This window comes from Coloeus monedula (assembly GCF_965178545.1).
Source record: "Coloeus monedula genome assembly, chromosome: 5".
NCBI lineage: Eukaryota > Metazoa > Chordata > Aves > Passeriformes > Corvidae > Coloeus > Coloeus monedula.
Genome location: NC_138785.1, coordinates 2,168,499 through 2,194,744, shown reverse-complemented (window position 1 = coordinate 2,194,744; position 26,246 = coordinate 2,168,499). Strand labels below are relative to the sequence as shown.

Below are 26,246 nucleotides of genomic sequence, written 5' to 3'. Positions count from 1 at the left end.
GTTAAAAAAAAAAAGAATGTGTCTTGAGGAAAGGTGTTCAGGTATTAAGGAGAACTAGCCAGTGTCTTTCAGGAAAACAGTGTTTCTGTTTGGGAATGCTGGCAGTGCTGGGTGAAACTGATCAGGCTGGGATTTAAAAACGTGTAAAACCCAGCGCTGGCCTACCTGTGCCGTGCCTCGCCGTTCCCTGGCGCTGCCATGCTCTCCGACGCAGGCAGTGGGGCTCACCGGGCACACGCGCCTCTGCAGTGCCCCATTAGTTACCCCATCTGTTACTCTCGCTTGTCCTCAGGCCACTGTGACAGCTGTGTCACAGCTGGAGGGGGGTGCGGTGTCTTTTAACGCGGGGTCTTTGCTTGCTGGGTGTGGGTTTGCGTTGGATTTGTTCGATTGTCGGACTCGTTTATACGCAGTTGTCCGTCATTGGAAAAGGAGGAGGAGGAGAGGAAACGCAGCTTTTGGCTCAGGTCGTACCCTTGACAAGGCGTTGCTGTGTCTGGGATGAGCGGGCTGGGAACACAGGAACCGTAACTCTGCCCGCACAGCTGAGGTCCCCGTGCGGGCACTGTCCCCTTCCTGCTGCGCCGGCAGTAAAAGCGAGCGAGCCACCGTTGCTACATTTAACACTTGTACATTTTTATTTCGTTAAATCAGCCATTGTACACATTGCAGCTATGTATTGTTAGTGTTGTATCTTTTTAATTTTTAACTAATACATGCCCTCATAGATATATTCAATTAGTGTTATCACCATGGGAACAAGATGCTGATTCGTCAACTTAAAATTCACTTCTTCTCACAGTATTCAAGTTCTCTGATAACACAGCAAAAAATCAAAATAAGAGGTGAATAACCATTATGCTGTTACACAGAACATCATCTGCACCGCAAATAACACAACAGAAATGCATTTCTTGAGAGCCCCATCCTTGAAGACCCTCCTGCGCTGTCTCAGACAGCCAGGAAGCCACAATGCGCTGTGAGATGTTTCATCGCGGGTCTCATTCGGTTTGGCTGCCAAAACACTTTTTTCTTTTCGTTTCCTTTCTCGCCTGCCCAAAAAGTGTCAGCACGGCACCTCAGGTGGTTCTGCCCACAGGAAGCCAGAACTCCAGAGATGGTTCCATGCTTTTGGCATCGTTACCTTAATGAGGAAGTGCCCTTGCTCTGAGCACTGAGTGAGTCGCTAAAAAAAACAAAACCAAAGAACCCTATAGTTGTGGAAGGCCAGATAAGCTGGGACAAAGGATTGCTCCTAGAGGAGAGGCTTGGTTTTACTCTGGTGTTGAGTCTACTACTAAAAAAATTAAACAGCTGTTTAAAACCATTAAGTTGGGGTGGGTGTGTGTGTGTGTGTGCATGTTATGCTAAAACCCTACAGAGCTCCCTCCGTTAAATATTAAGGTATAGAACACCCAAAACGTCAGATCCTATGTTCCCCTTTTGGAAAATAAAAGTGCAGACATGCTATCGTGGTTTTCAGAGGGTCGGTTTAGAAATATATATATATATTATATATAGTTACATAACAAAATATGAACAGAAACCGGCTGCCAAGGATTGTGAGCACTCGTTCTTTAAAAAACACTTGATCAGAAGATAAAAACTGCTCGCTCAGTGCTAAGAGGGCCAAGAAGCTGACATGGTTCTAGGAGGGTTTGGTTTTGACCTTCAAATGCCGCATGCGTCTATCGGCTAAGAGGCAATCTTGATAAAACACGGTGAATTAATTATTCTCCTTTTATAGTGGGTAAGTCTTTGTCCCGTAGTTATCTACAGTGCAGTGGACAGCAGGAAGCACCCCCAGTCAGTCGGTGAGGTCGGCTAAGCGGTGATGGAAACGGGAAACTACCGGAGTTAGAATTGTTTAACGCACCCCGCCACAGGTCCGGATCTATAGGCTTCAATACCGTACACGAACGTGCCGTAGCTAGAGCTGCTAGCAACTTGGCTACCTAGTGGGGTAATTTGTCTGTCTTGTTCTTTTGGAAACGTTTGTCTGGGAACGGCTGGCTAAAGGTGTCTGCACTATTGATGGCCACAGTCAGCTGTGATTCACGTGAACAGCTGTCTTTTGCCCGACTCTCGCAGCCTTTGCCTAGACCAGCTCTCTAAACAGTCAGTCTTAGTACGTGGTGGCTCTGCAGCGCTTCCTCCTGGCTTAGTCAGCGTCTGCAGTGCGGGCGGTGCCGTTCCGTGAGCCGGTGCCGTTCCACAGGGTCACTACACCTCGTAACCCACGACGCCAGCGGGCAGAGAGTGTTCTGCGGTCTCGTGAGTTCAAGTACTCTGCTATGTACAGTTTACACGTCAACTCCTTTGTACGGTGCACGTACACAGTCAGTGGAAGAGGCCTGGAGATGAAGTCTGCTTGGCAAGGGCCGTGTCAGGAAGCGAGCGCCAGAGCGAAGGGACAGGGACAAGCGGTGACGCTGGCAAGGGTGCCGGCGAGGCGGATAAATCATCCTGCCTGAAGGATGCTATCTTTGGTCACAAATTAGCTTACAGGGTGAAAAATCATACCAGCACAAAATGAAATTTGGGATGGGGGGAAGTGAATTCACTGCGGCTGCACAGGCAGAAGCGGCAGTGGCTGGCATCGGTGATGACTCTGCTACCCAGGGATGGTGACGGCTGCGTACAGGAGGGGTCGCGCGGTGCTGTGCGGGGCGGCAGCTTCTCACTTGGCCTCCTGCGTCCAGTCCTCTTGGCAGAAGTGCCTAAGAAGCTGCTGGAGGTCATGCTGGAGGTCATCCCTGGGGAGCGCTTCTGGGGTGTCTTCCAGCTCTTCTATGTGAACATGTTTTCCATAGCGGTCCTTCATCACGGTCCTCTTCTGTGTGCTGGCTTTACTTAGTATTGTCCTGGAAACAAAAAAAAGGGAGAGACCTGACTTAGAAAGGCCACAGTTCTGAAGGTCTGAGAATATTGTGGTTTTCAGGCTTTTCCAAGGCAGAGTTGCACGTGCTAGAGAGAAGGCATGGCAATGTCTAAGTATGATGCAATAGTGCCGACTCCTATCAAGGACTGCCTCAGTTGATGCCATGCGCACCCTGGGGAACGTGTCCTCAGCATAACTCCGGCCCTGTGTCTGTACTGCAGTGAGCCCCGGCCGTGGCCTCCATAGCGCTGGGTGTGGAGAGCTCGGTGGACAGGAGAAAAGAAGGAAGAAAGAAAATGAAGAATGAATCAATGGAGAATGCGTGATGGGTGATGAATGAACGGAGGATGGACAAAGGGATGATCAACGAATTGATGCCGTCTCGATTTTTACCTTTTTTCTTTTATACGTTCTCTGTATTCTTGACACACATATTTGTAGCTTTGTAGCCTATTACTGTAACTTAGCTTAGCTTCAGGGTTTTCCTAGGCAGAAAGACAAAACAAATTCCAGGACCCCTATGCTGTCTTGGTCCTCTTAGAAACCAAGGTTGAAACTAGCTCTGTACGACACGTTTTTATAAACAGGGTCCAGTCTTCATCCCAGGTGGGGTGGATTTAGAAATAGAAGTACTAGAGCTGGGGGCATTACTTCACTGGGCACGCTTTTAACTGGGGGCAGCTCTTATCAGATATGCTAATTTGCAGAATCAACACAAATTGTACAGGAGTTGCGTGGGGCATGCATCTTCGTCATTTCCCGCCTGAGAAACTGTGCACCTAAGGGTGCACCTTATATAAAGGGACCCCTTTTTATCACCCTGTGTCTTGCTCTTACTTCTGCAGAGAAAAAGGCATCAGAATGGATGGATGGAGGATGGCTGGAGACTGGATGGATGATGGAGACTGGATGGATGAATGGAGGAGAAGGAGAAAGAAGGAGGAGAAGAATCTCTATCCATTCTCCATTCCTTCATGCATTCTCCATCATCCATTCACTATTCATTCTCCCTCCCTCCCTCCATTCTCCATTCCATTAGAATGATGATCATTTGCTACACTAACAAAACTGTATTCACCCCATCTGGGGGTGGGCATTTTTCCATATCTGCCCCTGGAGGCCTCCAAGAGAGACCAGCCTTCGTATTACCTGCTGTACCAATATTGTCTGGAAAGTGTTGTTTTATTTCCAGGTTCTTTAAGCCATCACTTCCATCAGGTTAGGAGTTGCTTTAGTACCACTGCAACTAAAGCTTTGCATTCACTGCAGGCACTCACTGCAATGCACTCACGTGAGTGTGTTAATTCATTTGCAGTCACACTTCATCAACTTGCCAAGCCAAACCTTTTAATTACTGATCCATCTTCTTTCTTGACTTCTTTCTCTACCAAAGCAGGGACTTGGACTGTCACGTGGTGACCTGTGTAGCTCAAAGCCTCCAATGCAAACATAAACTTCAAATTACAACACACCCCAAACACGTGGAGCTCTTCCTGCCTTAGTCCTTTGTACTCCCACAGACCAATGCTGAGGAAATGCTGAACAGGAACCTAAAGCAGCAGCTGCCTCCCTGCTGCGCACGCGTCAGATACAGCTCCTCGTGTGCGGCAGTTTGACTGCAGTAATAACTGCACCAAAGCACCTCGCAGTACGAGCTCCTCCTCCCGGCCATCCAGGCTTCCCCATTTGCTGAGGTGGGAGCTAGGAACTAACTACGTGTTCCTTCCCAAGCTCTCTCTTTGAACCTCTACCAGACAGGTTTTGCCCCTTGTTTGGCCTCTGTGCAAAAAGGGGGACCAGGCTGCTGCTCTGGGTTCCTGGTTACAAAACCCAAACTGCATACACGTGTCACCTGCTGCCACACAGCTTTTATCTGTTTATCTACTTGGTAGGTAGTTACTTTAGCCTCTAAGGCATGCTATTCAAGGGGACCATAGGCTGGATTCAGAATGAAGTGCTGTCAGTTACTTGTAGAAAATAAAAAACTGTTTTCATCCAAGATCACTTGTCTCTTACTAAAATGTCTCAAGTGATCAGAAAGAGCAGAACACCAGAGAAGTGCTCATCAGCTTCGTCGCTGTTTTGTCCTTTCGAGGAGAAACACATCCCTTTACCCAGGGTGGGGGCTTAACTGTAGCCACTTCCAAAATGAGCTCCCCGAGGGGTAACACGTGAATGAACTTTAACTGCGCTCACACCCGAGACTTCTAAGAACTCCACACAAAGCCTCCATGATGTTTTTCTTTGGTCTTAACAAGTTTCTTAGCTAATTCTGCCACGTCGGCTTTCCCTACGCATTCTTTGTATGCGCATCTTTTTGCAACGTGGACTCGCCGGTTGAGGCTGGCGCACCACCACCAAAACCTTTCAGGAGAACAGAGTTTTTCCCTGGAGCTGTGGTGATGCTTGCTGTAATGCTGACATATAAAAATTATCTGTACCTCTTCGAAGTCCTCTTTGGCTGATGGAAGATCAGAAGCCAGGCTGGCATCCCCCAGGTGTTTCTCCGTCCTCTCTCCATGCACTACAGTGGTCTTTATGACTTTGCTGACTTTCCGGCCCTCCACTGGTTCGGACTGGAATTTGGAGGCACTAGACAGAACGGCAGGTTCAGACAGGGTCACCTGCAAGGTCAGAAAGCACAAGTAAGCTGGAGATGAACTCCACACTTTGTGATGTGCACTGGCAAAATGACTTTCCTGTCTGTGGGCTCCATACGGTAAAAAAAAAAAAAAGAAAGGGGGGGGGGGGAAAGGAAAAAAAAAAAGAAAAAGAAAAAAGGAAGGATAAACAAGGAAAAAGAAAAGAAGAAAGAAAAGACTCTTCTTTCTTGTTACTTTACTCCTAGGGAATTAATTCTGATGAGAAATGCTGGCAAGAAGTGTCAGTGAGGTTTTTCACAGTTCCAATAACCGCTTGCTACACCTTGCCCTTGGCCCAGGACTGCTGGAAGCACATCCTATTGCCAGCTTCTGGCCCTCTGTCACAACTTAGGTACGCCGATCCAAATGTCTGTAGGGCCACGTGGTGAAGCATGGCAGGAAAGCACTTACCTTCTCAGGTTGCTTCTGTTTTTATTACCTGGCTCTAAACTACTTCTTGTCTAAGTCATAGGTGGTTTTAAGCCTCTTCAAAGCAAGAAGAGGCCAGTAAGGTCAACGTACTGTAACTGTGGGGTTCTAGGACTGAGTGGCAGAATGAGCACACCAAGCTGCAGTGACTAAGAGCCCTGTTAGTCAGGGCTCTCACCAGCTGTTGCGGTGCTGCTGCTTTGTGCCACAGCAGGTAAAGCACACCCTACCTCTGAGTGCTCACTGTCACTCTTCAGCACAACCCGCTTCACCACTTTGGAATAACCATCTCCCTCTTCCACAGTGACGGGGGCTTGAGGTGTTCCCTGCATTACCACTTCCTCTTTTTCCGTGCCATCTGGAGCAACAAAGCGCCGGATGATCTTCCGAGTCACCTGAAGGAATGGAGTTTAGTCCCCAAAGAATTAGCAGTAAAATAGTCCTCCTTGTTCTCTATCTGGTATTTTCTACTCAAAGGGTGTTTTTTCCTACGTGGAAGAACCTGCGTAGATGGTTGGGTGTTTTATTCTTCCACACCTACTCAAGAGACTCCTCTGGTGCTGAAGCTCTCGAGGCACTGGCAGGCCAAAGCAAGAAGAGCATTACAGGGTTCAAGATGTGAAATTTCTCAGGAGGATGGGTGTGCATCCGTCTGTGGATGACCCGAAGCCGTGCGCAGAGCGGTTCGAGGCACAGACCTATCCGCGCTCGCAGGCGCGCTCGCTCCTGTGCAACACGACCAGGGAGTCTTTGGCTGTGTAACAGCAACTCCAACAGGTTCCAGAGACAACCCATCCGGCTGAGGGGCTGTGACGACTGCTTGAAACACAGAAGATGGAGTTTGCCACAAGCCCAGCTCAGCCATATCCTAGACCAAATCACTGAGCACCAAGCTGTCAGATAAACAAAGGAGCACTGAACTTCCCCTTTCACTTCTGTGCTGTGCAGAATTTGCTTTTCTAAGCATGACCTGGTTTTGAAGATCTAGAGTCTGGGTTTATCTGACTCTTACGGACCCAGCCTTCCATTGCTTTCATTAGGACAAGCCAAGAAAGATCCCAGATCAGATTGGGGCAGAGTGAGGTTTTTTGCTGGGGCTTTTTAAAGGAAACAAACAACTTTCTTCTGAAAAATGTGGATCTATGCAGAAGTTTCATTGGCTTTAAATCAAAGTTAACAAAATACGTCCTGTTAGGTTATATACCGTAACACAGAATGATTTTAAGAATCTAAGTAATTCTTCCAACTTTGGTGTCTCTCATGAGCAGAAATTCTCATTCCTTCCACTCTTTACTCTTCAAATCACGCCCCTTCATAGCAGAAAGTTTGGCATTTCTGTGGATGATTTCTCCTTCCTTTTACAGGAGAGGAAGAAGGTACCAAGGGGCAGAACTGACAATACCTTCTTTACCACTGTGTGGCCATGTTCATCTGTGTACTGCTCTTCTGTGACTGTTTCTGGTGGCATTTCAGGCATACTATCAGCCTGTACGACAAAGAACAAAGTTGCGTGAAGCAAGGCCTTCGTGTGGGTCTCGAAATAAGCAAGTTTAAAATCAGTTAATTGGTTGCAGAATGGAAAAAAAATCAGCAATGTTAGGAAAAAAACCTGTTCGGCAAATAAATCCTTAGAGAGGCATGCAAAGAAAAGTGATGCCACGGCACGCAGGCAAAGATAGGTTAGTTGGCCTTGTTGTAGACGGGGCTGACAAGCCTCCATCCTCCTCCAACCGAGGCATCTAGTGGAATTTAGAGTTGGGTTAGCAGTGTTACTGTAATCCTACGGTATTGGAGAGGCTTATCCAGTGGAGATGCATTATTTGGGAGCATCCCAGCTTGAGGTGCAACACCAGCTCAGGGCCTGAGGCAGCGCAGGCTCGTGCAGTCGTTCAACACTCAGTACCTGAATAATCACCCGGCGCCGAATGACCCTGGTAGTGACCATCTCGTCATCGTCCGAGCTGAGCTCCAGCCCGCCTAACTCCTCTGCTAACTCCTAGGGGAAGCATGGAAGCAGGGCTCTGTACGTGGTACTAGCAGTACCTACAGCTTCTGTCTTCCTACACCAGCTCTGCAATTCCTACATTTGCAGACGCTTTCTGTGTTAATGACGCAGGAAAATATAGGAAAGCCTTTTAAGCCTCCACAGGGGGCAGTACAGAGCACAGTGGACAGAGAGTAGGACTGAGCAGTTTTAACTAGAGGACAGTGTAGCAGCAGCCTCAGGACTAGAAAGATCAGGAGAAATTAGCAACCAGTGTTGGAGTTGTCTCTCCTGCATAGGGAAGAGTTAAAAATTTAAAAATTGCGTCAGAAGGCAAAGAGAGGCTGAAAAGAACGAGGTGGGAAATAGCTGTGCTATAAAAAACGTAAAGGGGAAAATAAATAAGGGCGGGGGGGTGTTCCTTTTTGGTGGTACCAGTTGTTGTTGTTGTTGTTGTTTCACTTTAGTAAAAGAACTGGAGGAAAAAAGCAGTGCATTATTTCAACTGCAGCCTGTCCTCCAGCAGCCCTTGTGCTGGGCCCTGCTGGAGATACTCCTTCAGTCATCTGACACACTTTAAATTCCACTTTTTCCTGAGATCCCAGAGGCAGAGCTCTGAAACCCTTTATTCTAGAGGGGATACCTTTGACCACACAGTAGCAAAGACTGAAGGGCTTGTTTCTAATGAATGTGACGGTGAAATAATTTCTGCTTCAGTAGAACTGGACCACCTCTGCTCTAACTAAACTTACAAAACTAATTTCCTGCCCAACGGTGCCTTCTCCTTCTCTCCCGCTTAGAACGGGCAAAGCAAGTTGCTTATTCTTAAACCTTTATCTGCCAAGAGATTTTAATTCTCCAGTAAAAGCCATCTGGTTGCTCTCTTTCCTTGCTGCTTGATGCCTTCCCCTCTCTGACCACTGCAGTGAAGTCCCTTTGTCTCACACAACCCAAGACCTGCCTTGTGCGGTTTTGATGTTCCCCTCTCCTGTCTCCGTATCTCTTTACTGCCTGCGTGCTACATAAACACTGTTCTTCCACTACACCCTTAGTCGGCTGCAATGCACAACTGCTGCCTCTTTTCCATCTCAGGGACTTTACAGGCCTTTTATGCCGCTTCTCGTGCTGCTCTGGGCCAGCCTTGCCTTGCTTTATGAGCTTTTATGTTACTACTTTGCCCACATTACATCTGTTTCAGCTTTTGCTTGTACACGGTTTGTTTCTGCCCCTGTTACTGACGCTCTCTGTCTCTCTCAGGCACAGATGTAACTGCCACAGGCCAGAGGACACAGAAGGGTAGGGCAGAACCAGAACTACCAGTCTAGACTTTGGGATCTGGGGCTTGCATCAACTTGGAAAACCTCAAGAGAAAAGCCTTTACCCGACCCTTCTAACCACAGAGGGAAGGAGAAACAACTCAGTGCCAGATGCAAATGAATTACAAATATTCTCATCTTAAGGAACGAGTGAGACGTAAAACTCGGGGTTTTGTGTCAATTACTTTGAGGCAAAGTTGTCATTTACCTTTTCTAAGGATTCCTCCTCGCAGCCCCTTCCAGAATTCTCCATCTGCTCCTCAGTTGACTCCACTATCACAAGACTAGATCTCCTTGGCGAGAGCTGCTCCCGGTGGAGGTGGGGGTCCTCGGGCTCTTGGATGATGGGGGAGTCCCCTCTCTGGGCAGAGGACGGAGGCTGCAGGGCTGCTCCCTGCACCTCTCCCTTTGCCGTGCTCGAGGGTGCGGATTTTCCGCTCGCTGCTTTTCCAGCTCCCACGGACTGCTCCGTTCCTGGACTCGTGACGCTGTGAATTACAGGTTCAAGCGAGTTACTACCGTGCAGTGCTTCCCAGTTTCCATCAATGGAATATTAGGCACTGACTCGTATTCCCACATAACCCATATTATTATGTTGTCTGGCAAAGTCTAGAAATAACTGATACTTCTTGACAGGAACTGCAGAGTAGTCTGGCTGGGAACCCCACGCGTCTTCCCGAGCACATCTCCAAATGGATATCCAAACCCTGCAGTTTTTGCAATTCTGCAAAACTTGGAGAGAGCTTTGCTGTCACTTGCGCCCTCACGTCTCTACAGATTGCCATTTATTTCTTTAGGGGAAGAGCCCGGATCACTGTAGGAGGATGTGAGGCAGCTAAAACACTGAGCACAAGCTGTGCAGCTGCAAAGTGGAGAAACCAACTTTTATGTAGAATTCTGGAGCTTTAGCAAACAGAAATTCAGAAGAGGTTCAGGTTTTGTTTGTAATGTTACTTTCATGGTTGAACCCCGCTATGATTAATCACTGCCCCAAGTTAAACCTCTTATTACATATGTTACTATGTAACACAAATATGAAGGAAATACATCTAATTCAAGCATATGTCCATCCATTCAATATTGTTGTATAATACCTCTTGGAGCACGTTCCTTACAAGCTATTCAAATCTAGCCCAATTTCCCCTTCAAACTCGACCTGCGGTGTAGCGATATTCCGCTGGCGTCGCTACTCTCGTGCGGTGTCGGCAGTACTGTCTCACAAGGATTCTCTGTTCCTCACAGACATTCCTTTCCTGATGCACAGCCTTAGGGTGCATTGATATTTTTGGCTGACACTGCAACAGAAGCTTTCTTCCATGGTATTTTGTGTCTCCCACACTCTCTCCTGGCATATCCTGAGCAAAAGAATGCCCCAAAGTCCGTTTGCTGGACTCAGCTGCCCTTTGACTGCTGGGAGCTGCATCTCCGCATCAAAGCCAATCACCTCCAGGAAAATCACTTCTTTGGATAGGGATTCTTGGTATCTTGCTGGCTTATTAATACCTGAATCTACCCTGCAGAGAGCTCTCAGCAAGGGCACATAATCAGGGAAGGTGGGGAGAAACAGACACGATCTATTTCAAATTGCTTTTCAAATGACACCAACCTCACTGACAGCCCCCACCTCACAATTCAAGTTTTTGCTGCACAGGCCTTCTAAACGTGTGCTCTGTCGTGTGTTATTCCATAAGTGCAAGTCCTCGTGTCTCGTCTCTGTAAAACCCTGCTTCTGCTCCCTCGGCCGTCTGAAATGCGCTTTTAAAACCCCAGTTCTTAATAGAATAGTTGTGAGTTCTCTAAGTAATGAATACATTGAAAAAATTTTGCCTCCATTGAAAAAGCCATCCTGAAGTTGAAGAAAGGGTCCTTTAGGATTGCTTTCATGAAGATGCCATCACTTATCATCCAAAACATGAAAAATATACCGAAAACTCCCTTCACTTCTCTATTAACCCTCTTTTCTTTCCTAGGTACTTTCCTAGGCACAATTACTGCTTTGTGTTCACCGGAACAAACTGACTTTCTCTCTTAAGGCTTCCCCCATGTGGATTAAGAAGTGGAAACTGCAATTGGAGGAAAATTCTAGCGTGTTCCTAAGTTTCAAAGGACGCTGTAAAATCCTCTTATTACACAGAGATGTTCCCTATGGTTTCATCCCGGTCTTTTGACACTTACAAATATTCCTGCTGTGAAGCAGATGGTTTCCCTGGCACGTCTTGGGGTTTCCCTGAGAATTCAGCTTCTACTTGTTCCTTGTGTGCTTGCCTCAGAAGCTCAGCCATGGACACTTCTGCCTCGCTCCTGGGAGTACTGTCCTGGAACGGGGAATAAGTGACAGACACGTCTTCCTCGGAGACCAGAGGCGGGTGTTCCGTTGGCTCGCTGTCCTTAGATACTCTCTGCTGTTCTTGCTTGTGCCTCGAGCTGTACACTTCTTCTTGCAGTGCAGAGAACCCTTGCAGACAGAGAGAGCAGAAATCTCGTTACAAGTCTGACCAGGACACAGGAAGCCCTTCCCGTGCTCTCTGTGCATTTAAAATCCCTGGGCACAACTCGTTACCTGAAATTCTTGAGCACCTCGAGTGGGAGGGGACCCGGCCTCTCGGAATAGTCAAAGGAATGCTGGATTGCCACTGCTATGGCCAGATTTGGAAAGTAACAGGCAAAATAACATTTACCCAGAAATTTACCTCAAGTAATTATGCTTGAAACCCTCAAAGTATAGAATAAGATTCACAACAGATTTGTTTTCCAGCAGATTAGGACAGATTTTAGTGACTTGTCCCCCCATATTCCTTATTTATCTGCTTCTGGAAAAATCAGCTCTACAAAAATAGACAAAAACACTTCACAGAGAACTAGATACAGGAAGTAGTTCATTTATGTGCCATATTCACTGGAAGCCTGGTGAACTCTGGACAAAAACTTGGGGGGAAAAAGAAAAGCTTGTGCTGAATTTGAGCTGGACAGAGAGGTTATCATTCTAAAACTACTTGGCTGTGATATGAGAATGCTAATTGTGACAAACAGCCTTCTAGTCCTACGTTCTCTTCAAGATGGGACCTTTGCAGCTGTCTAATACGCTTCAATATTGAGTTAGGCACACAAAAGCATCACTTCTGGAAAAGAGAATTTAATGCCAAATGATTTGGAGGTGTTCCTTCAGTTTGCAACCATTGGATCTAATCCACTGAACTTCCAAACTTAAGAAACGCCATGGCATCCTAACAGAATTACAATAACCTGGATGCTCAAATCCAAAGGGGGTTTTGTCAAAGCATGGAGTAGTTTTCCTTTGACAGATCTTGGTCAAATTCTAATACGACCTTCTGAGCTTTCGTGAAAGCACTTGTATAAGCAAAAGAAAAACCAATCCCAAGGTAAACTGGGCAAACATTGCTGGCCACAGGACTTGCTTTTGAAGAATCAGCTAAAGCACCGATCTTCTGCCTGGTGAAATGTGACCCATGTGATGCCAGTGCGATTCGCCCGCAGTCTCTGCTTTCAGAAGGGGATTCTAGTGCTCTGTCACAGGAGCTCACAGAGGACCCTGGGCCAACGCTCAGAGCAGAGCGATGCTTAGAGAGGTACCCCGGGCAGTTTGGGTCAGGAGCCCTTTACCTTCACTGTGGTCCAGTGCCACGGACTGCTCCGTGTCCGTGTACGCGCGCGGGCCGTGGCCCTGCACGGGGTCTATGCCGCTGGTCTCCATCAGGTGAACGATGTCCATGCGGTTGATTTTCGTGAGGCATTGGGTCAGATTTGTATCTGTGGCATTGGAACGACACCGTGCAGCTGAGTTAAACATCACACACACGCTCTCTCCCTTCTCCTTTCCACAGGAAGGGCATATGTAGGATACTGACCAATATCATCTATAAATTACAGATACATTTAGAAGCAGTGCTATGTAAAATCTAAAAAGAACTGAAGGGCTGCCTATAAAAATTAGCACTCTGGTTTTTCCTTGTAACAGATTTGTTGAGTTGCTGTGTCCTACAGACAAGACAAGAAATAACACTGAGTACAATCCGTGGCCATCCTTTCCGTAGCCTGAATTTTCCCCACATTTTCTTTGTGATTACAACACACAGCTGCCCCCTCAACGAGCACACTGGAGCCCGTTACACACAGGAACCAGAGACAAACCTGTTGCGTGTTTCCCGTCCCTTTCAAGCCAGTATTTGAGGAGCGCGTGGCTCTGGTCTTGCAGCGAATTGGGATTTTCAATTCGGATCTGGTGAATTTGCTCCTCTGTGAAGTCCAGTTCTCGTGCTAGCTCTGAAAAAGAAATCCATCTCTGTGAAAAGGTCGACTACTACTGCCTGGGTCTAATTTAATTCAAAGAAAAGTAAATGGCTGTGAATTACAGCTTGGCCCTGAGAAAACCCATGAAACCAAGAGTAAGTGATGTCCTTCCCTTGTAGCACAGGCTCAGGCTGCAGTCCAGACAAGAGAAATTACTTGACAGTCTGTAACATCTTTCTTGTGTCCGGAACCAGGGGCAGCTTTCTGCCATCACCAAACTAGGATGCAGCTGTTGAAACGGGTTCATCAAATAAGCTAAAGCCACAGAGAATTTGTGAGATTCCTACTGTTATCCTGCTTCTTTCATAAAGGAGGATTCAGGTTCTACTCCACTGCCATTATGCATGGGCTTCATTTGGGAAGGTGTCCTGTTTTAATGAGGCAGAGGGAACCCGACCCCAAATAATCTTTTCTCTGGGCTGGTTTGTAAACCTGTGCCACCGTAAACTTCAACAAGTAGAGAGTAACTAAGCATTAGACTCAAATCCTACAAAGTCCAATGAGTTTGAAGCAAAACCAACCACTGTCTCACCCAGCAAGTTAACATCTGGCAATCTTTTACTATAAGCAAGCTTTGCCATAATAAAAGACAGGAATATTTATGCAGGTCTATTACCCTGCCCTCCCTAAAATGCTGTAAAACATTAATTTGACGAGAATCCATTTTTTCTAGTTTTGTTTTCGTGGCTGTCCATTCACTTCTATTAAGTTCTCAGCATATTCTTAATCTGTTACTTTGCACTGTCCAAGTCCTACTGATTTCAAGATAATCCACGTTGGGTTGAGTGGGTCCCACTTAACCCTATGGATTGAAGCAGAGGACAGGAAAGCAAGATGTAACACAACAGTGAAGAGCATAATCTTCATTATCGAGGAGGTAAAGTGTTTTCCCTGGCATGCAGCTCTTCTTTAACTCCTTTATTTTCAGGAGTGTGATACTGGTCTAGCAAGGGACACAAAAAAGTGTAGACCTGACGTGATTTTCTGCAACATTTTTTGTGTCAGACTGCGCAGTTTGACACAGCGTGAAGATTTCTGCACAGGTCTTTCTCTTCTGCAGAGGCTTTAAGCTGATTGTCAGTGACATTTGCATCTCATTCCATGTTACTCTCACTTGTCTCCGCTACCGTTCGCTGTCTCAGGTCTATTGAATCCACAATATAAATATTGCTTTAGGTGATTGTGGTTGTTTAGGTACCTTTTGATCCCATTTAGGCATCTCAGTATTCCAAAGACAACAAGCTTCTGAAATATTTTTATACAACATCTTTAGATAATCAGAAAATAATCCAGAATAAACATGAAAGGAGTGGGGACCATTCCCCTCCTTTCTCTCTGGAGCAGACAACGTGCGTTTTACCTGTCCAGCTGAATCCAAGGTGATCCGCGATATGGGCCAGTCTCTCCTCTGTCTTTTCCTGATCATCCTGTTGATCTAAAGGTCAAAGAGAGCTACAAGTTGCCTTTTGCAAGTTAAAAACCATTTCCATAGGAGAGAGAGCCCAAGAAGGGAAAGCGCTGGTTTCTCCTAACTGCTGCGTCTAAATGTGGACAGGCTGCGTAACTCAAGCGAGGCCTGTAAATCCCTAGGTTCAAAAAGAAAACCAAAAAGCTTGGCTTTTCAAAAAGCACAGGACTATCTAGTTTTTCCATTTGAAAATCAGCCTTTCCTGTGGAATTGTCATCTAGGACTGAAGCACCTACGGTGTCTGTTTCGGCCAAGCATTTTACTCTAAAACTTCTTTCTAACGTTCAGTTGAAGACTTAGCCAAAGTCAAGAGCCATCGTTTTCCATGCCTCCTTAGCAAATGCCAGGGTGGAAGAATTCATCGGGGACCGGTGCTTCTGATCGTGTTCTTTCTGTTGTAGGGCAAGTGGTGTTCAAACAGCCCACACAGCACTTGAGATTATGGTCTGTATTTGAGATACTGTTAATTTCAGTGTCTTTGACCCTCTGGACAGGGAGTGAGACAAAATGCTCACAACGAAGGCAAGGAAAAATCACATGGTCATTCGTCAGTCCTCATTCCTTTCACTAAAGGTGAGACTGACAGCTCCTCCCATCCCCAGAGCTCGTTTGAGGATGGCAGAATTTGAGTTTTGATTTTCCCCAAATGCGCACGTGGATTGCGACACCTCTGAATCAGGAAATTGCTTAGGGTTCGTGATATGCACGTGTCATTTCAGCTCCTGATTTCCATTAGGGCTACCCAGCACTAGCACACAAGTAGGTGAGAGGAAAACCAAGTACCAGAAAACGTGTACGAACGTTACCCGTGACTCAGGGTTTTCTTCAGACACGGACCGTCAAAAAAAGGGAACACAAAAAGCTTCATTCTTTAAAACTCCTGCGGATCTCTTTGCGTACCAACTCAAAAGTCTATAAATTTGCCTGTCTCGCTTTCAATTGACATCCAAACATTTGTTATTAGTAGAAGTTAAGAGTTAGTAATAGGGCCAGGGAAAGTCAAAAGCCAAAACGTGCATGACCTAAGCAATCAGTTTAATGATAAAACCATACATTTTTAGAAGTGTTTTTTTGCTTATTAAGGTAACACTTCCCATAAGCATTTATGGTTTGCAATCTTGAGATTGTTTCACAGACAAGAACACAGACACAAAATAAAAAACCCAAACACAGCTCACAAGGGAAAAAAAAAGCACAACTAACCACCAAAAGCTGAAAAGAAAATATCACACACTACACCTGTACACAAACGCACACATGCACCAAAGAAAACAAAAAGATCTTTCACTTTAATGGAGCCTGATTTATCAGAAGGGTCAGTTGTCAGGATGGCAGTCATTTTGATCAGATCTTGTTTCATCTCAGAAACTTCAGACAACAGGTCTGGACTGGCTAGTACAGGGACTTCGTTAACCAGATGGCTTTTCAGGACAGATGTTTCTGTAGATTCTGTCTCGTCATCTTTGATGCGAATGAAAAACATCGAAAGTAAAATGGAAATCAAAAATAGAGATTGGAAAATGTAATCAGGACTGAAAATGACAGTCTTTGGCTGTAGTGGTAGGAAGGTCAACAAAATGGGCTGGGAATGGTGGATCCACAAGATCTGAGGGTACAAGAGCAAAGCAAAGCTAACGGGGGGGGGGGGGGGGGGGGGGGGGGGGAGAAGGAAAACCAACTGAAAAGGAAAATGGCAGGAAATAACTTGCTTCACTTTATTGCTAGAGCACAACCACACATACAGTATCAAAGCTGGAACAAACCAAATCAGGACACCACTAAAAAAAAAAAACCAAAACAACAACAACAAAATTTCAAATCAAAGCCAGAAGAAACACAGTGAAGTTACACAAAGAGAGGCATCTCAAGATTGTTCAGATGTTACAGATCAATGTTCAAATAAAAAGAAAAACAAGAAAAAAGGGGGAAAGCATTAGAACTGATTGAAAGTCGATTTCCTCTAAGAGAAAGCCAGTGTTAGCAAACTGTCAGAATAACATCGGGTTAACAGTTTTGTTTTTCTTAGTGACCAAAATAAAAAATGAAAAGTAATTCTGCAGTAATCTAAAATACGATCAAATACGTAGAGATCTGAATCAGCTGCAAACCGGCATTTCATCTAAGGGGATTTCACACCTACACAATGAAACAAACAGGCTTTTGTTTTAAGAGGCATGGTCCTTTCCTTGGAACATCCTCATTGACAACTAATGAACTGACTGAGGAAAGAGAAGACAGAGAAGAAAAGGAGAGAGAGTAAGAAAAAACTGTGAATCAACTTAGACGTGATTTCAGAGTTTTAAAAAATGTAATGTATGGCAACCCAAAGTCACAGACAGTCACACTAGACACATACGTACAATTCATGTAAGGCAAGTTATTTCCATGCAAAGCAAAGGTGTTGCAAATGCTGCTGGGTAGGTAGCTTCGGTTAAAAACGAGCTCTAAAAATTAATCATAGAAATTAAAGGTACATGAAAATCCCGTAAAACATACTGTGGTGAAATATTGTCTAATCTGGCAGTCAACATCCAGGAAGGTGGCTGCGGCTAATTCCCACTATGCCGTAACTGCCTGCTGGTAATATTTCATTTCAGCAAGGACTAGCAGAAAATGCACGTTGAACAGAACAAAAGAGTGGAGAACTGAAGCAAGTTACAAACAGAACACAATGCTTAGGAATTACTAACGGGCATTTTCCCTTTCAAGGTAGCACGTCATGGAACTGCACATTTCAGCACCCCAGCAAAGGTCAAAGCACTAATGCAGATGAGGAGAACCTAAGCAACACAGAAGTAGCTGTCTTTATCTGTAAAAAGGATTCATTTTGCTACTCTGTTCTCCTGGGTGCAACGAACGCTAAGTATTTGTGCTGTACATTGATTAGAGCCAGATTGCTGCGGGTATTTTGGGGCTGAAAATGTGGTCTTTTGGTGCTGCTGCTTTACAGTGAACTGTCTGGTGCACACCGAAATGCCAGCCAGTAATTTTGTAAAACTGTAGTATGTACTTTCATAAATATCAAACGTATGGCTCTTCCACTGGCCAGTAACGGAGTTAACCAGCCTGAAGCAAAGCAACTCCAGTGGGAAATAAATTGGAAGTGCTATCCAGACAGTGTGTGTGGCTGGAGCAGGAACACCCACCGGGGTTTCTCTGGGGCCCTGGGGGATTTGGCAGTGAGGAAGCGGCAGGAGGACAATGCGACACACTGCACTTTAACTGCAAACAAGGCAAGACGTTGCACTCCAGACTGGAAACGAGGCAGATGTCGTTCTTTTCCTGAACGGATCCGAGAATGGCTGCATTTGGAAGCAGCTCTCGTCAGGGACACTTCAGTGTGTGCAGAGATTTGTTTGCCTCTCCTGTAAAGGAGACGTTTGCGAGCCCCTCCCCCGCGCTCTCTCACGGTCACGGCCTGGTTGTGCGCGCTCAGAGGGTGTTTGTGCTGCGCCAAGCTTTCGGGTCAGATTTACAGCCATATTTCACCACAGTAAAGGGTGGGGCAAGGGAGGCAGGGTTAAACAGCCTGATTCCTTTGGACAGTATCACTTTTGGGCATGGTTGTATTCCATGAGACTAATGAAATCGGTCGGAGTCCTCATTAGGTTTTCATTAAAAGTGATACTGTCATCCGTCTCAAATGTGAGGCAAGAACGTGTGTCAACAAAAGGAGAAAACAAAAAAAGCGGAGGGATGAGCATTCATACGAGCAACATAGCAATAGCAGGATCACTAGGGATGTCAAAGGAAAGTAAATGCTTAGATGAACGGTTTTAAACTGTATTACTTGTTAATTTACGTGTTAAAGTGTATTTAATTGGATAGCTGCTGAGATATTAAATTGTTTGCTATTACAGTTGTAAGTATTGATGTTATGAGCAGTAGCAGTTAAAACTTAGCTCTCTTTCATGCTTATCTTTACTCTTAACCATCTCTCATACAAACTGCATTATAACATTCTCAAGAAAAAAAAGAAAATCTTACTTTTTTCTGAAGTCACATCAACCTGGAAGAGAAAAAAGCAGGAGATTTAAAAGTTCAACTAGAATTGCTATACAGAGCCACGAGTGAAGTGCTACTTGTACGGAGAAACACGGACGTAAATGGAACCAAGAATGCATTTAAAATAACAGCAAAAGCGTGGCTTAATTTATTTAAGGTCTCTAATACCAGAAAAACTGTTACTTTGCTATAGTCACGGTCAACAGTAGATGCAACATGTTGCAGTGTATTTCCTTTAAATGCTCTCACAGCAAGTGTGGAGGGCCTGAACTTCTGCATGACCGGGTATTTTGTTGCATTGCTCGAAATTTATTTCTTCCCATCTAAAGCAAAATACTCCAATATGGTTATGTGATGGCACATGGTGCATCTGAAAGGCAACCAGGAAGTTTTATGCCTTGTGTTTCCTTGGACATGTTCATTCTGAGAACATGGATTGCATTTTTGCCTCTGTGTTTAGCGATGACGAAACGCAGGTGCAGAAGCGATGGCAGAACTGCCCGAGGCATGCCCTGGGGCTGGATGCCACTAATAGCTATGGATACCTTTACATGGAAGCTGTGATGGCCCTCACAGGCCACCTTTTTGGTTTTTCGGAGTTATTTGGGTATAGATCAAAAAAGTCCTACAATTTTACTCTTAAGCAAAAGGAAACAAAGTCCTTGCCAAAAAAAGAATTAAACAGAACACAGTGTCAGACTATGAAAACTCAAGAAGCAAATTTTTGAGGTTGCCTTGCAATTTCAGTTTATTTCAGTTCCGCTAGCATTTGTCCACACCAGCACATGTTGTTTAAATTTGGCTATGGCAGAATATGCAAAGTCAGAAGCAGCGTTAAACCTTTAATTTCCTACGCAAACTTGTGGTAGGGGTAGGACAGCTGTGAAGAATGTAAATCAGCTGTGCAGTACTGCTGATACACGGTGCTGTGCATGGTAAAGCCCCCAAGGTAACTTTAGCGAGTGCTGAAAAGGTTTAAATAGTTCCAACTATTCTTTATAAAGATAAATGCGATGCACAGTCTCAATCAAGATGTTAGGAAATCCTTGCCTTGCCATGAGCTGACAAGGAACAGAAGGAAATCCCTGGCCACACGTGCACGTTCGTACGTGCCTGGCAATCCTTTAGGCTCACGTAATTCAATCTCACACTCGGCAGTGTGTGTAACAGGTCCATAATAGCCCAAATTCCTCTGATGCACAGACTGCCCGACATGGTAACCCTGCATCCCTAGGGCGTTCTAGCTTCCCTCACTTTCAGTTCTTCCAGATCAGCCCAGATTTATGTCAGCGTACTAATTACGATAAAAATTAATGAAGCAAACAAAAAAGAGTTGAAAATGCTTATAGCCATCAATGAGCTTGTCTTTCTGGGCTTTAGTTTCCTATACAAAGACAGAAGTAATATTTACCACAGCAGCGGTAAATATTTTTGGAATGGTAATAGGAAACTGCAACTCGTGCCACAGAACTGCTGAATCTGTGCACGGAGAAGATGCCCATCCTCCTTGGGGAGCTGGCCCTTCTCACAGTGTTTCCAACAGCTGAACGTCATCGAAGCGTGGGGATGCTTTTCTAATGCTACTCATTTGTGTCGGGGTCAGCGCCCAAGCGACATCTCTGAGTGCCAGAACGGGGCTGGGAGCGGATGCAACTTGGTTTAGGCCAAAGACGAACATTCCCAACCTTCGACGTGTGACCTCGGGGTTAACGCTGGTTCTGTACCGGGTGTCAGTCACCCAGCAGAAACCTGTAACATCCAGGCTGTTGGATGTGGTAAATGGAGAAGCCTGGTAATTTTAACATGGGGGAAGTTCAACCCTGTCTCTTCCCCAAGTGAGTCTGTGCAAGGCCCTCTTCACTGTGCTCGCAGCACTGAGCTAAGGATCAATCTTCTGAGTTGTGTCTCTTAGTTGTGTTTGAGCAGTGTGTGTAGGCAAGAACGTGCTGATTTAGCAACATTACCTCTTCTGGTTCTGGATCTGAATCTGATTCCTTTTGGTCCCAAAGTGCCATGCAAAAAGAGAAGGGGGAAAACAGAGCAGGCAAAAGACAATTTTTTTTTAGAAGAGAGTAGGAAAAAGTAACTTGTGACAACATTTAACAGAACAGAAGAAAATGCAGCATGTTTCTGCAGTTGATTTCTTACGTCAAAAAGCAACAAAACTAAACGCTCAATTTAAACACAAAAGGCTACAGAACCAAGCAAAATACAAACAGGGAAGGTTAGAGGTCTAGTGATCCTTATTTGTACCAAAACTTCAAATACGTACATGCTTTTTCATCCATAAATTAGCATCTATAAACACTTGAAATAGTTAGGAACTATGACCATTTGAAGTTAAAGTATGTTGAGATGCTCGGCTTTAAAATTATACTGAAATGCTATAATAAAGACTTATTATATTCTAAAAAATGCTGACCATTTTAGGCAAATGCATTCCTAAAAGGCATGCAGCTTCTCATCTGACCAGGACAGGGGAAACCCCTGTGGTTTGAGAGAATAATCCTAAGCTGGCACTTCTAAGGAAACAAGTGTTTAACATCTGAGAGCACTCCCACTCATCTCTTCTGAGTCTGCAGGAAATACCTGGTGACACTTCCAACGCTGGCATTGGGGGCACCAAACCCAAGACACCGAAAGCCCTTGGACAGAATTCTTCCTCTTTCACATCCCTGCCCACAAAGCTTTAACCCCGTTTTGCTCTCCTCCTCAGTTCCTGTTTGTATGACAATGCTGATGCCTACAGCTGGGTATAATGTCTCAGTACCTTTGTGTAAATGGGTAAAGTGATGTTTAAGTTACATATGGCTTGATGAACGAGGCCTCTGGTAGATTTTGGCTCCTTCATGAATGATAATCGTCCACAGGGCTCTTGAGTGCTATCTCGGACCTGGCACAGCAAAAATACACACGTTTAATCTGCTGGTTTGATGTATGAGCTACTTGTGCCTCTCAAAACTGTTCAGCAGGAGTTTTTCTCCCCACCAGATGGGAGAGAAATGTCCAGGTAGGCAAAGCCAACGTGGTTTTGTTTTCATTTTCCCCCCTGCTGTTTGTACATTTACGTACGGATGTATTTGGGTATTCAATGTATGGTGGAAAATTCAGCAGGTGGGGAAAGCAAAGCCAAAGGAAGGCAGCGGCACAGATGAAGCTGTAAATTAAAACAAGCTACAAAATATTGCTGGAAACGAGGGAGAAAGTTTAAAATTTGTCTAGCAGCGCACAGCAACTGTAACACAATGACGGAGTGGGCCGGTTTTCTCCGCTTACTGGAAGTCCCCATTCATAAATCATTTCTCCACGACTTTTATTTATGTAATGGAAATGGCTTCTTCCACTGTAGTCAGAACGTCCAGGTAGAAGGAAAAGTTTGTGGGAAGAGGTTTCCAGTGCTCTCGCATTTCCCTCTCAGAAGGGCTGGTGATGGGGGCTCGGTGACAGCAGCCCTTCTGACCGCAGGGGGCTAAAGCATTACTTAATTTGGGGGGAATGGAGGGTTTTTACTTTGGCTTGTATTTTGCAAGTTTTCCTACTCATAAAAAAGTTTTTTAAATGGCATAGTACAAGGATAAAATCAGGGTACAGTTGGGAATTTATAAAAATAAACTAGTTTGGTTTTCTTTGTTCACAAAAAACTATGGTGGAGTGATAACTCGAAATATCCAAAACGGAGCTATCAGCATTACCTTAACAAACAGAGGAAGTCTGTTTTCTTTGAAGGCAAAGAAACTGAATATATGGTGTTGCCCGCTCTTTGTGAGTGGCACCAAATTGCCAAAGCAGTCAACGTAGATGGGTTTTCCTTCTAATACCTGTTGGACAGGAAAAAAAGCAAACCGTCAATGCTTGTGAGGTGATAAGGATTTCTTCTTAAGGATAATTCTACAGTAGTTACAATCAATGTCTGGAACTGTTAGGACTTGTCAGCATTTACAAGATTTGTTAGGTACCTAAAATGTGTGGAAACATTTCAGATTATTACATTCCAAAGACAAGAGATTGTTAATTTAGTAACAATAGTGCAGTACTTCAAATGACAAAACGTGACTCAGTGTCATAAATCTGGGCAAACTTTTAAATCTCGATTTTAATTTGGATTTTCAATTTACTCCCATTTTAGCACAATTTGCTAACCTGGCCTCATCACCACAGTCAAAGAAATATTGTCTTCAGCCACTAGGATTCAGAGTGTGTACCTACTGTAAGAGCTTCTGAAAGGCAGGCCTTAGGAAAAGGCCTCCCTGGAATCTCTCTACAATGGCACCACTTGCATCTTCAGACTGCTGTTGTTATGGCCCCTCCCCGTGTTTGAATATCAGATCAGCAGTCTGTGCCATTCCAAGTGCCAATCCATTCACTTATCTCATCCTTACTTTCCAGAAATTCAGCCTTGTCATTCACTTTGATAAGCCCATATTTTATCTTGCTGCTCTGCACAAGAGATGCCTGTCAGAGCTTCAGAAACAGCGAGGACAATTACCTTAAAGGTGGGGTTCTCATGGAAAAGAGACTGAACTAAGCAGAATGTGCCATGTAAGGTAAAGCACCTTTGATTTGTCATCCCTTCTGAGGAAGCTGACAGAGCCAGAAAAACTGCATTTAGCAGGCAGTTTGCTGGATTCCACATAGGAAAGCTTTTGCCTGCTCAGCAACAGGTTTAACGTAATTTTGTTTTTGCAAAGCAGAATATGAATCAAACCTGCTGCTTTAACTTCTTGGTATGTGAACGTGCTGACAAACTGTGACCGCTGTCAGCTGCCTTTCTGGTTAGTGGTGTGCATTTATGGCGGTACTGAAAGTTGGGATTTAGCCATCGCTTTCGGCTCCGACCTTCTCCCTTTAACCCTGTGGACGGAGTTGGACAGTTCCCTCTGGGAACAGGGTTCCCTCTGAGAACAGGGTTTCCTCACTACTTTTTCCTGACGCCTGACAAAAGTGCAAGTTTCCATCTTATCATGGTTGCTGATACTGCATCATGACAGTACTTGTTGGCAGATGATTTTTCAGTCCTTGGGGCAGATAAAAGGCAGAAAGTGTTCGTTTAAAAGCAGACACTAGAAAACGGAGACAACTTGCAAGTCTAGTACAGTACCTCTACGTCCCTGCTTCTGGCAACTTCAGCAAAGTTTTCTTGTTGTTCTAGGGTTTTATCCACCTTGTCATCCGTCATGCAGAAACATCTTAACCGTGCTTCAATGGGATCGTGAGATTTGGCAAACACCACAAATTTGGCCATGTAGGGGACACAGATAATTTCTCTGTACACTTGGGAAGCAAAAGTAACAGATTCTTGCGTCTGCCGACAGTCTATCAACCAAAATCTGTAAAAAGAAAACAAAGAGTGGTGCCATCAGCAGAGAAGGATTTCAGAAAGGAAATTCCGTGTTTCCCCATCCTGGCAGCGTTAGCAGGTAACCACAGCAATTGGAGATAACAAGTCAGAATACAGTACAAAAAGAATTGTCACTCTTGGGTTTTGTCTCCCATCCCACTTAAAGGAAAGAGCAGTCAATTCCTCACACACAACAGCAAAACCTGAGGTCTTCAGGTGAACGTGAATGACTCTGTCTGCTGTGCAAAGCTGCATGCAACATCAGAAATTACTCCTATGTGAATGTAGCCACCAAGCATTTTCCAAGCAGTAACACGTCCTGTACCTTCTTTCCCAGCTACCACTTGAGTTTCTCTGTGGAGCTGATGCCATTTCTTTTCAGTAAAATCAACTGCGTGGGTGGGAAGCTCAAGTTTCCCAGCCAGCCGATGAAGGCGGAAGCCAGGAGAGGTCAGAGGCAGCCCAAAAGCTGCTCGGATCTGTAGGGGGTTACTCCTCACGGTGGATTCCACGGCATTGCAAGCCCAAAGCACACCTTTGGAGTGTGACCGCTCTGCACTTACTCATCTGCAGCTGAGCAACAGCGAATTTCGTGCTGTGCCGATCTTCAGAGTGCTTAACAAGCGCACTGCTCAAAAGCCCAGGCTGCTGACATTTGCAAGAGGGAAAGCATGTGTGCTACAGAAAGGCTGTGGGTACTTTGTGCAAATCACTTCTCAGGCCTGTGACAAGAGATTGTGTCCCCTCCAAGGGGTTTATTGCCTCAGCACTGGCTCCCAGGACCATCTGTCCATTCCCCTGTGCCAAAGGCACCGAGGAGAACCAAAGGACAGGAAATAAATGGTTGGCTGCGTGTCCCAGGGTGCTGTAGGGGTGCACGGGTCCTTCCCTGGGTAGTACATGAGAGGTAATAAGTAGGGAGTGCATTATACTGCACCTTTAGAATGAGAATAGATAACTTTTACCTAACACAGGAGAGAAGCTGGAGCTGGCAAAGGGAAAAGAGAAGAAGTGAATGGCACGGAAAATGATGCTGGCAGGAAACTTTATAATGAGCAGAGGGAAAGACAATTTCTATCAGGACCTGGGCACAGCAGGCACTGCAAGTGAAGGGTGTGAACCTAAACCTGACCCTCTCCTCTCTTTACCTCTATGAAAGGCTGCATTTTAGGAATATGAAGAGGAAAATGAACTTTTAGCCTTAGAAGTAGCTGGAGGAGCAGGTGCCTCGGGCTGAAGGTGGTGTGGGTTGCACACATCCTTGTGCTCAGAGTCAGGGTGCAATCCTGTCCCATATGGCTGGGGGCTGGAGCTGTGTTTCTCTGGGATGTGTGATGAAGCCTTGGGAGACAATTCATTGCCCTGGAGAGTGCTTACCCTGGGGAGCACAAGGTGCCAGCACCAGTCAAACAGTGTCAAGTTTCCTGATTAGAAGCAAATTGGTGGAAGCTGGAATTGTTCCTGATGGGTGTTTTTAATTTCATTTTCCTGTGGAAAGATTATTGAAAAGCTGTTCCAGGTACTTGGATCATGCATTCCAACAACTTTAAAATTTAAACTTCTTCTAAGGGAAGATCACGTGTGTTTCAGGCCTATATGCATAATATATTTTAATATTGCTAAGGCATCTGTGACCTCAGCACAGAAATGTCATGAGAGGGAATGGCAGAAGAAAGACAGGGGGTAAAGCTTTAAAACACCCTCATTAAAATGTATTTTTCTCGGTTTGAAAAAATAATGAAAACCACCCCTTGATCCATTTTCCTGAAAGCAGTGATCAAATGCTTTAGACGCCAGTTTCATTCTTATGAATAATTTTTTTATTAAGAAGGATGAAAACTATCTAATGTGATAACTATGAAGGAATGCAGAATC

General features: G+C 45.1%; 1 protein-coding gene across 3 annotated transcripts; it reads right to left on the bottom strand.

The window, feature by feature from the left end:
- Window positions 1–1,599: 1,599 nt before the first annotated feature.
- Window positions 1,600–24,347, bottom strand: LOC309573263 (ankyrin-2-like). 3 transcript variants are annotated; one of them, XM_082282027.1, is made up of 16 exons: window positions 24,132–24,347; window positions 22,726–22,851; window positions 21,804–21,926; window positions 20,998–21,027; window positions 19,016–19,037; window positions 14,921–14,995; window positions 13,402–13,533; window positions 12,874–13,020; window positions 11,428–11,707; window positions 9,461–9,740; window positions 7,856–7,948; window positions 7,355–7,438; window positions 6,183–6,347; window positions 5,323–5,505; window positions 4,226–4,317; window positions 1,600–2,864 (listed from the first exon to the last, which is right to left on the bottom strand). In XM_082282027.1, exons 1-16 carry the CDS (start codon window positions 24,273–24,275, stop codon window positions 2,681–2,683), a joined length of 2,160 nt encoding a protein of 719 aa, XP_082138153.1. In that variant the 5' UTR covers window positions 24,276–24,347; the 3' UTR covers window positions 1,600–2,680. The 3 variants fall into 3 exon arrangements, with proteins under 3 accessions (XP_082138153.1, XP_082138155.1, XP_082138154.1); XM_082282029.1 differs by lacking the exon at window positions 14,921–14,995; XM_082282028.1 differs by lacking the exon at window positions 20,998–21,027.
- Window positions 24,348–26,246: the final 1,899 nt, after the last annotated feature.

Excerpts from the sequence above, each read along its gene's own strand:
- LOC309573263 (XM_082282027.1), bottom strand. The coding sequence starts at position 24,275 with ATGGCCAAATTTGTGGTGTTTGCCAAATCTCACGATCCCATTGAAGCA. Across the intron at positions 13,021-13,401 it reads GGACGGGAAACACGCAACAG|ATACAAATCTGACCCAATGC; the intron begins GTTTGTCTCTGG and ends CCAATGCCACAG. Across the intron at positions 7,949-9,460 it reads AGGAGGAATCCTTAGAAAAG|GAGTTAGCAGAGGAGTTAGG; the intron begins GTAAATGACAAC and ends TGCTTCCCCTAG.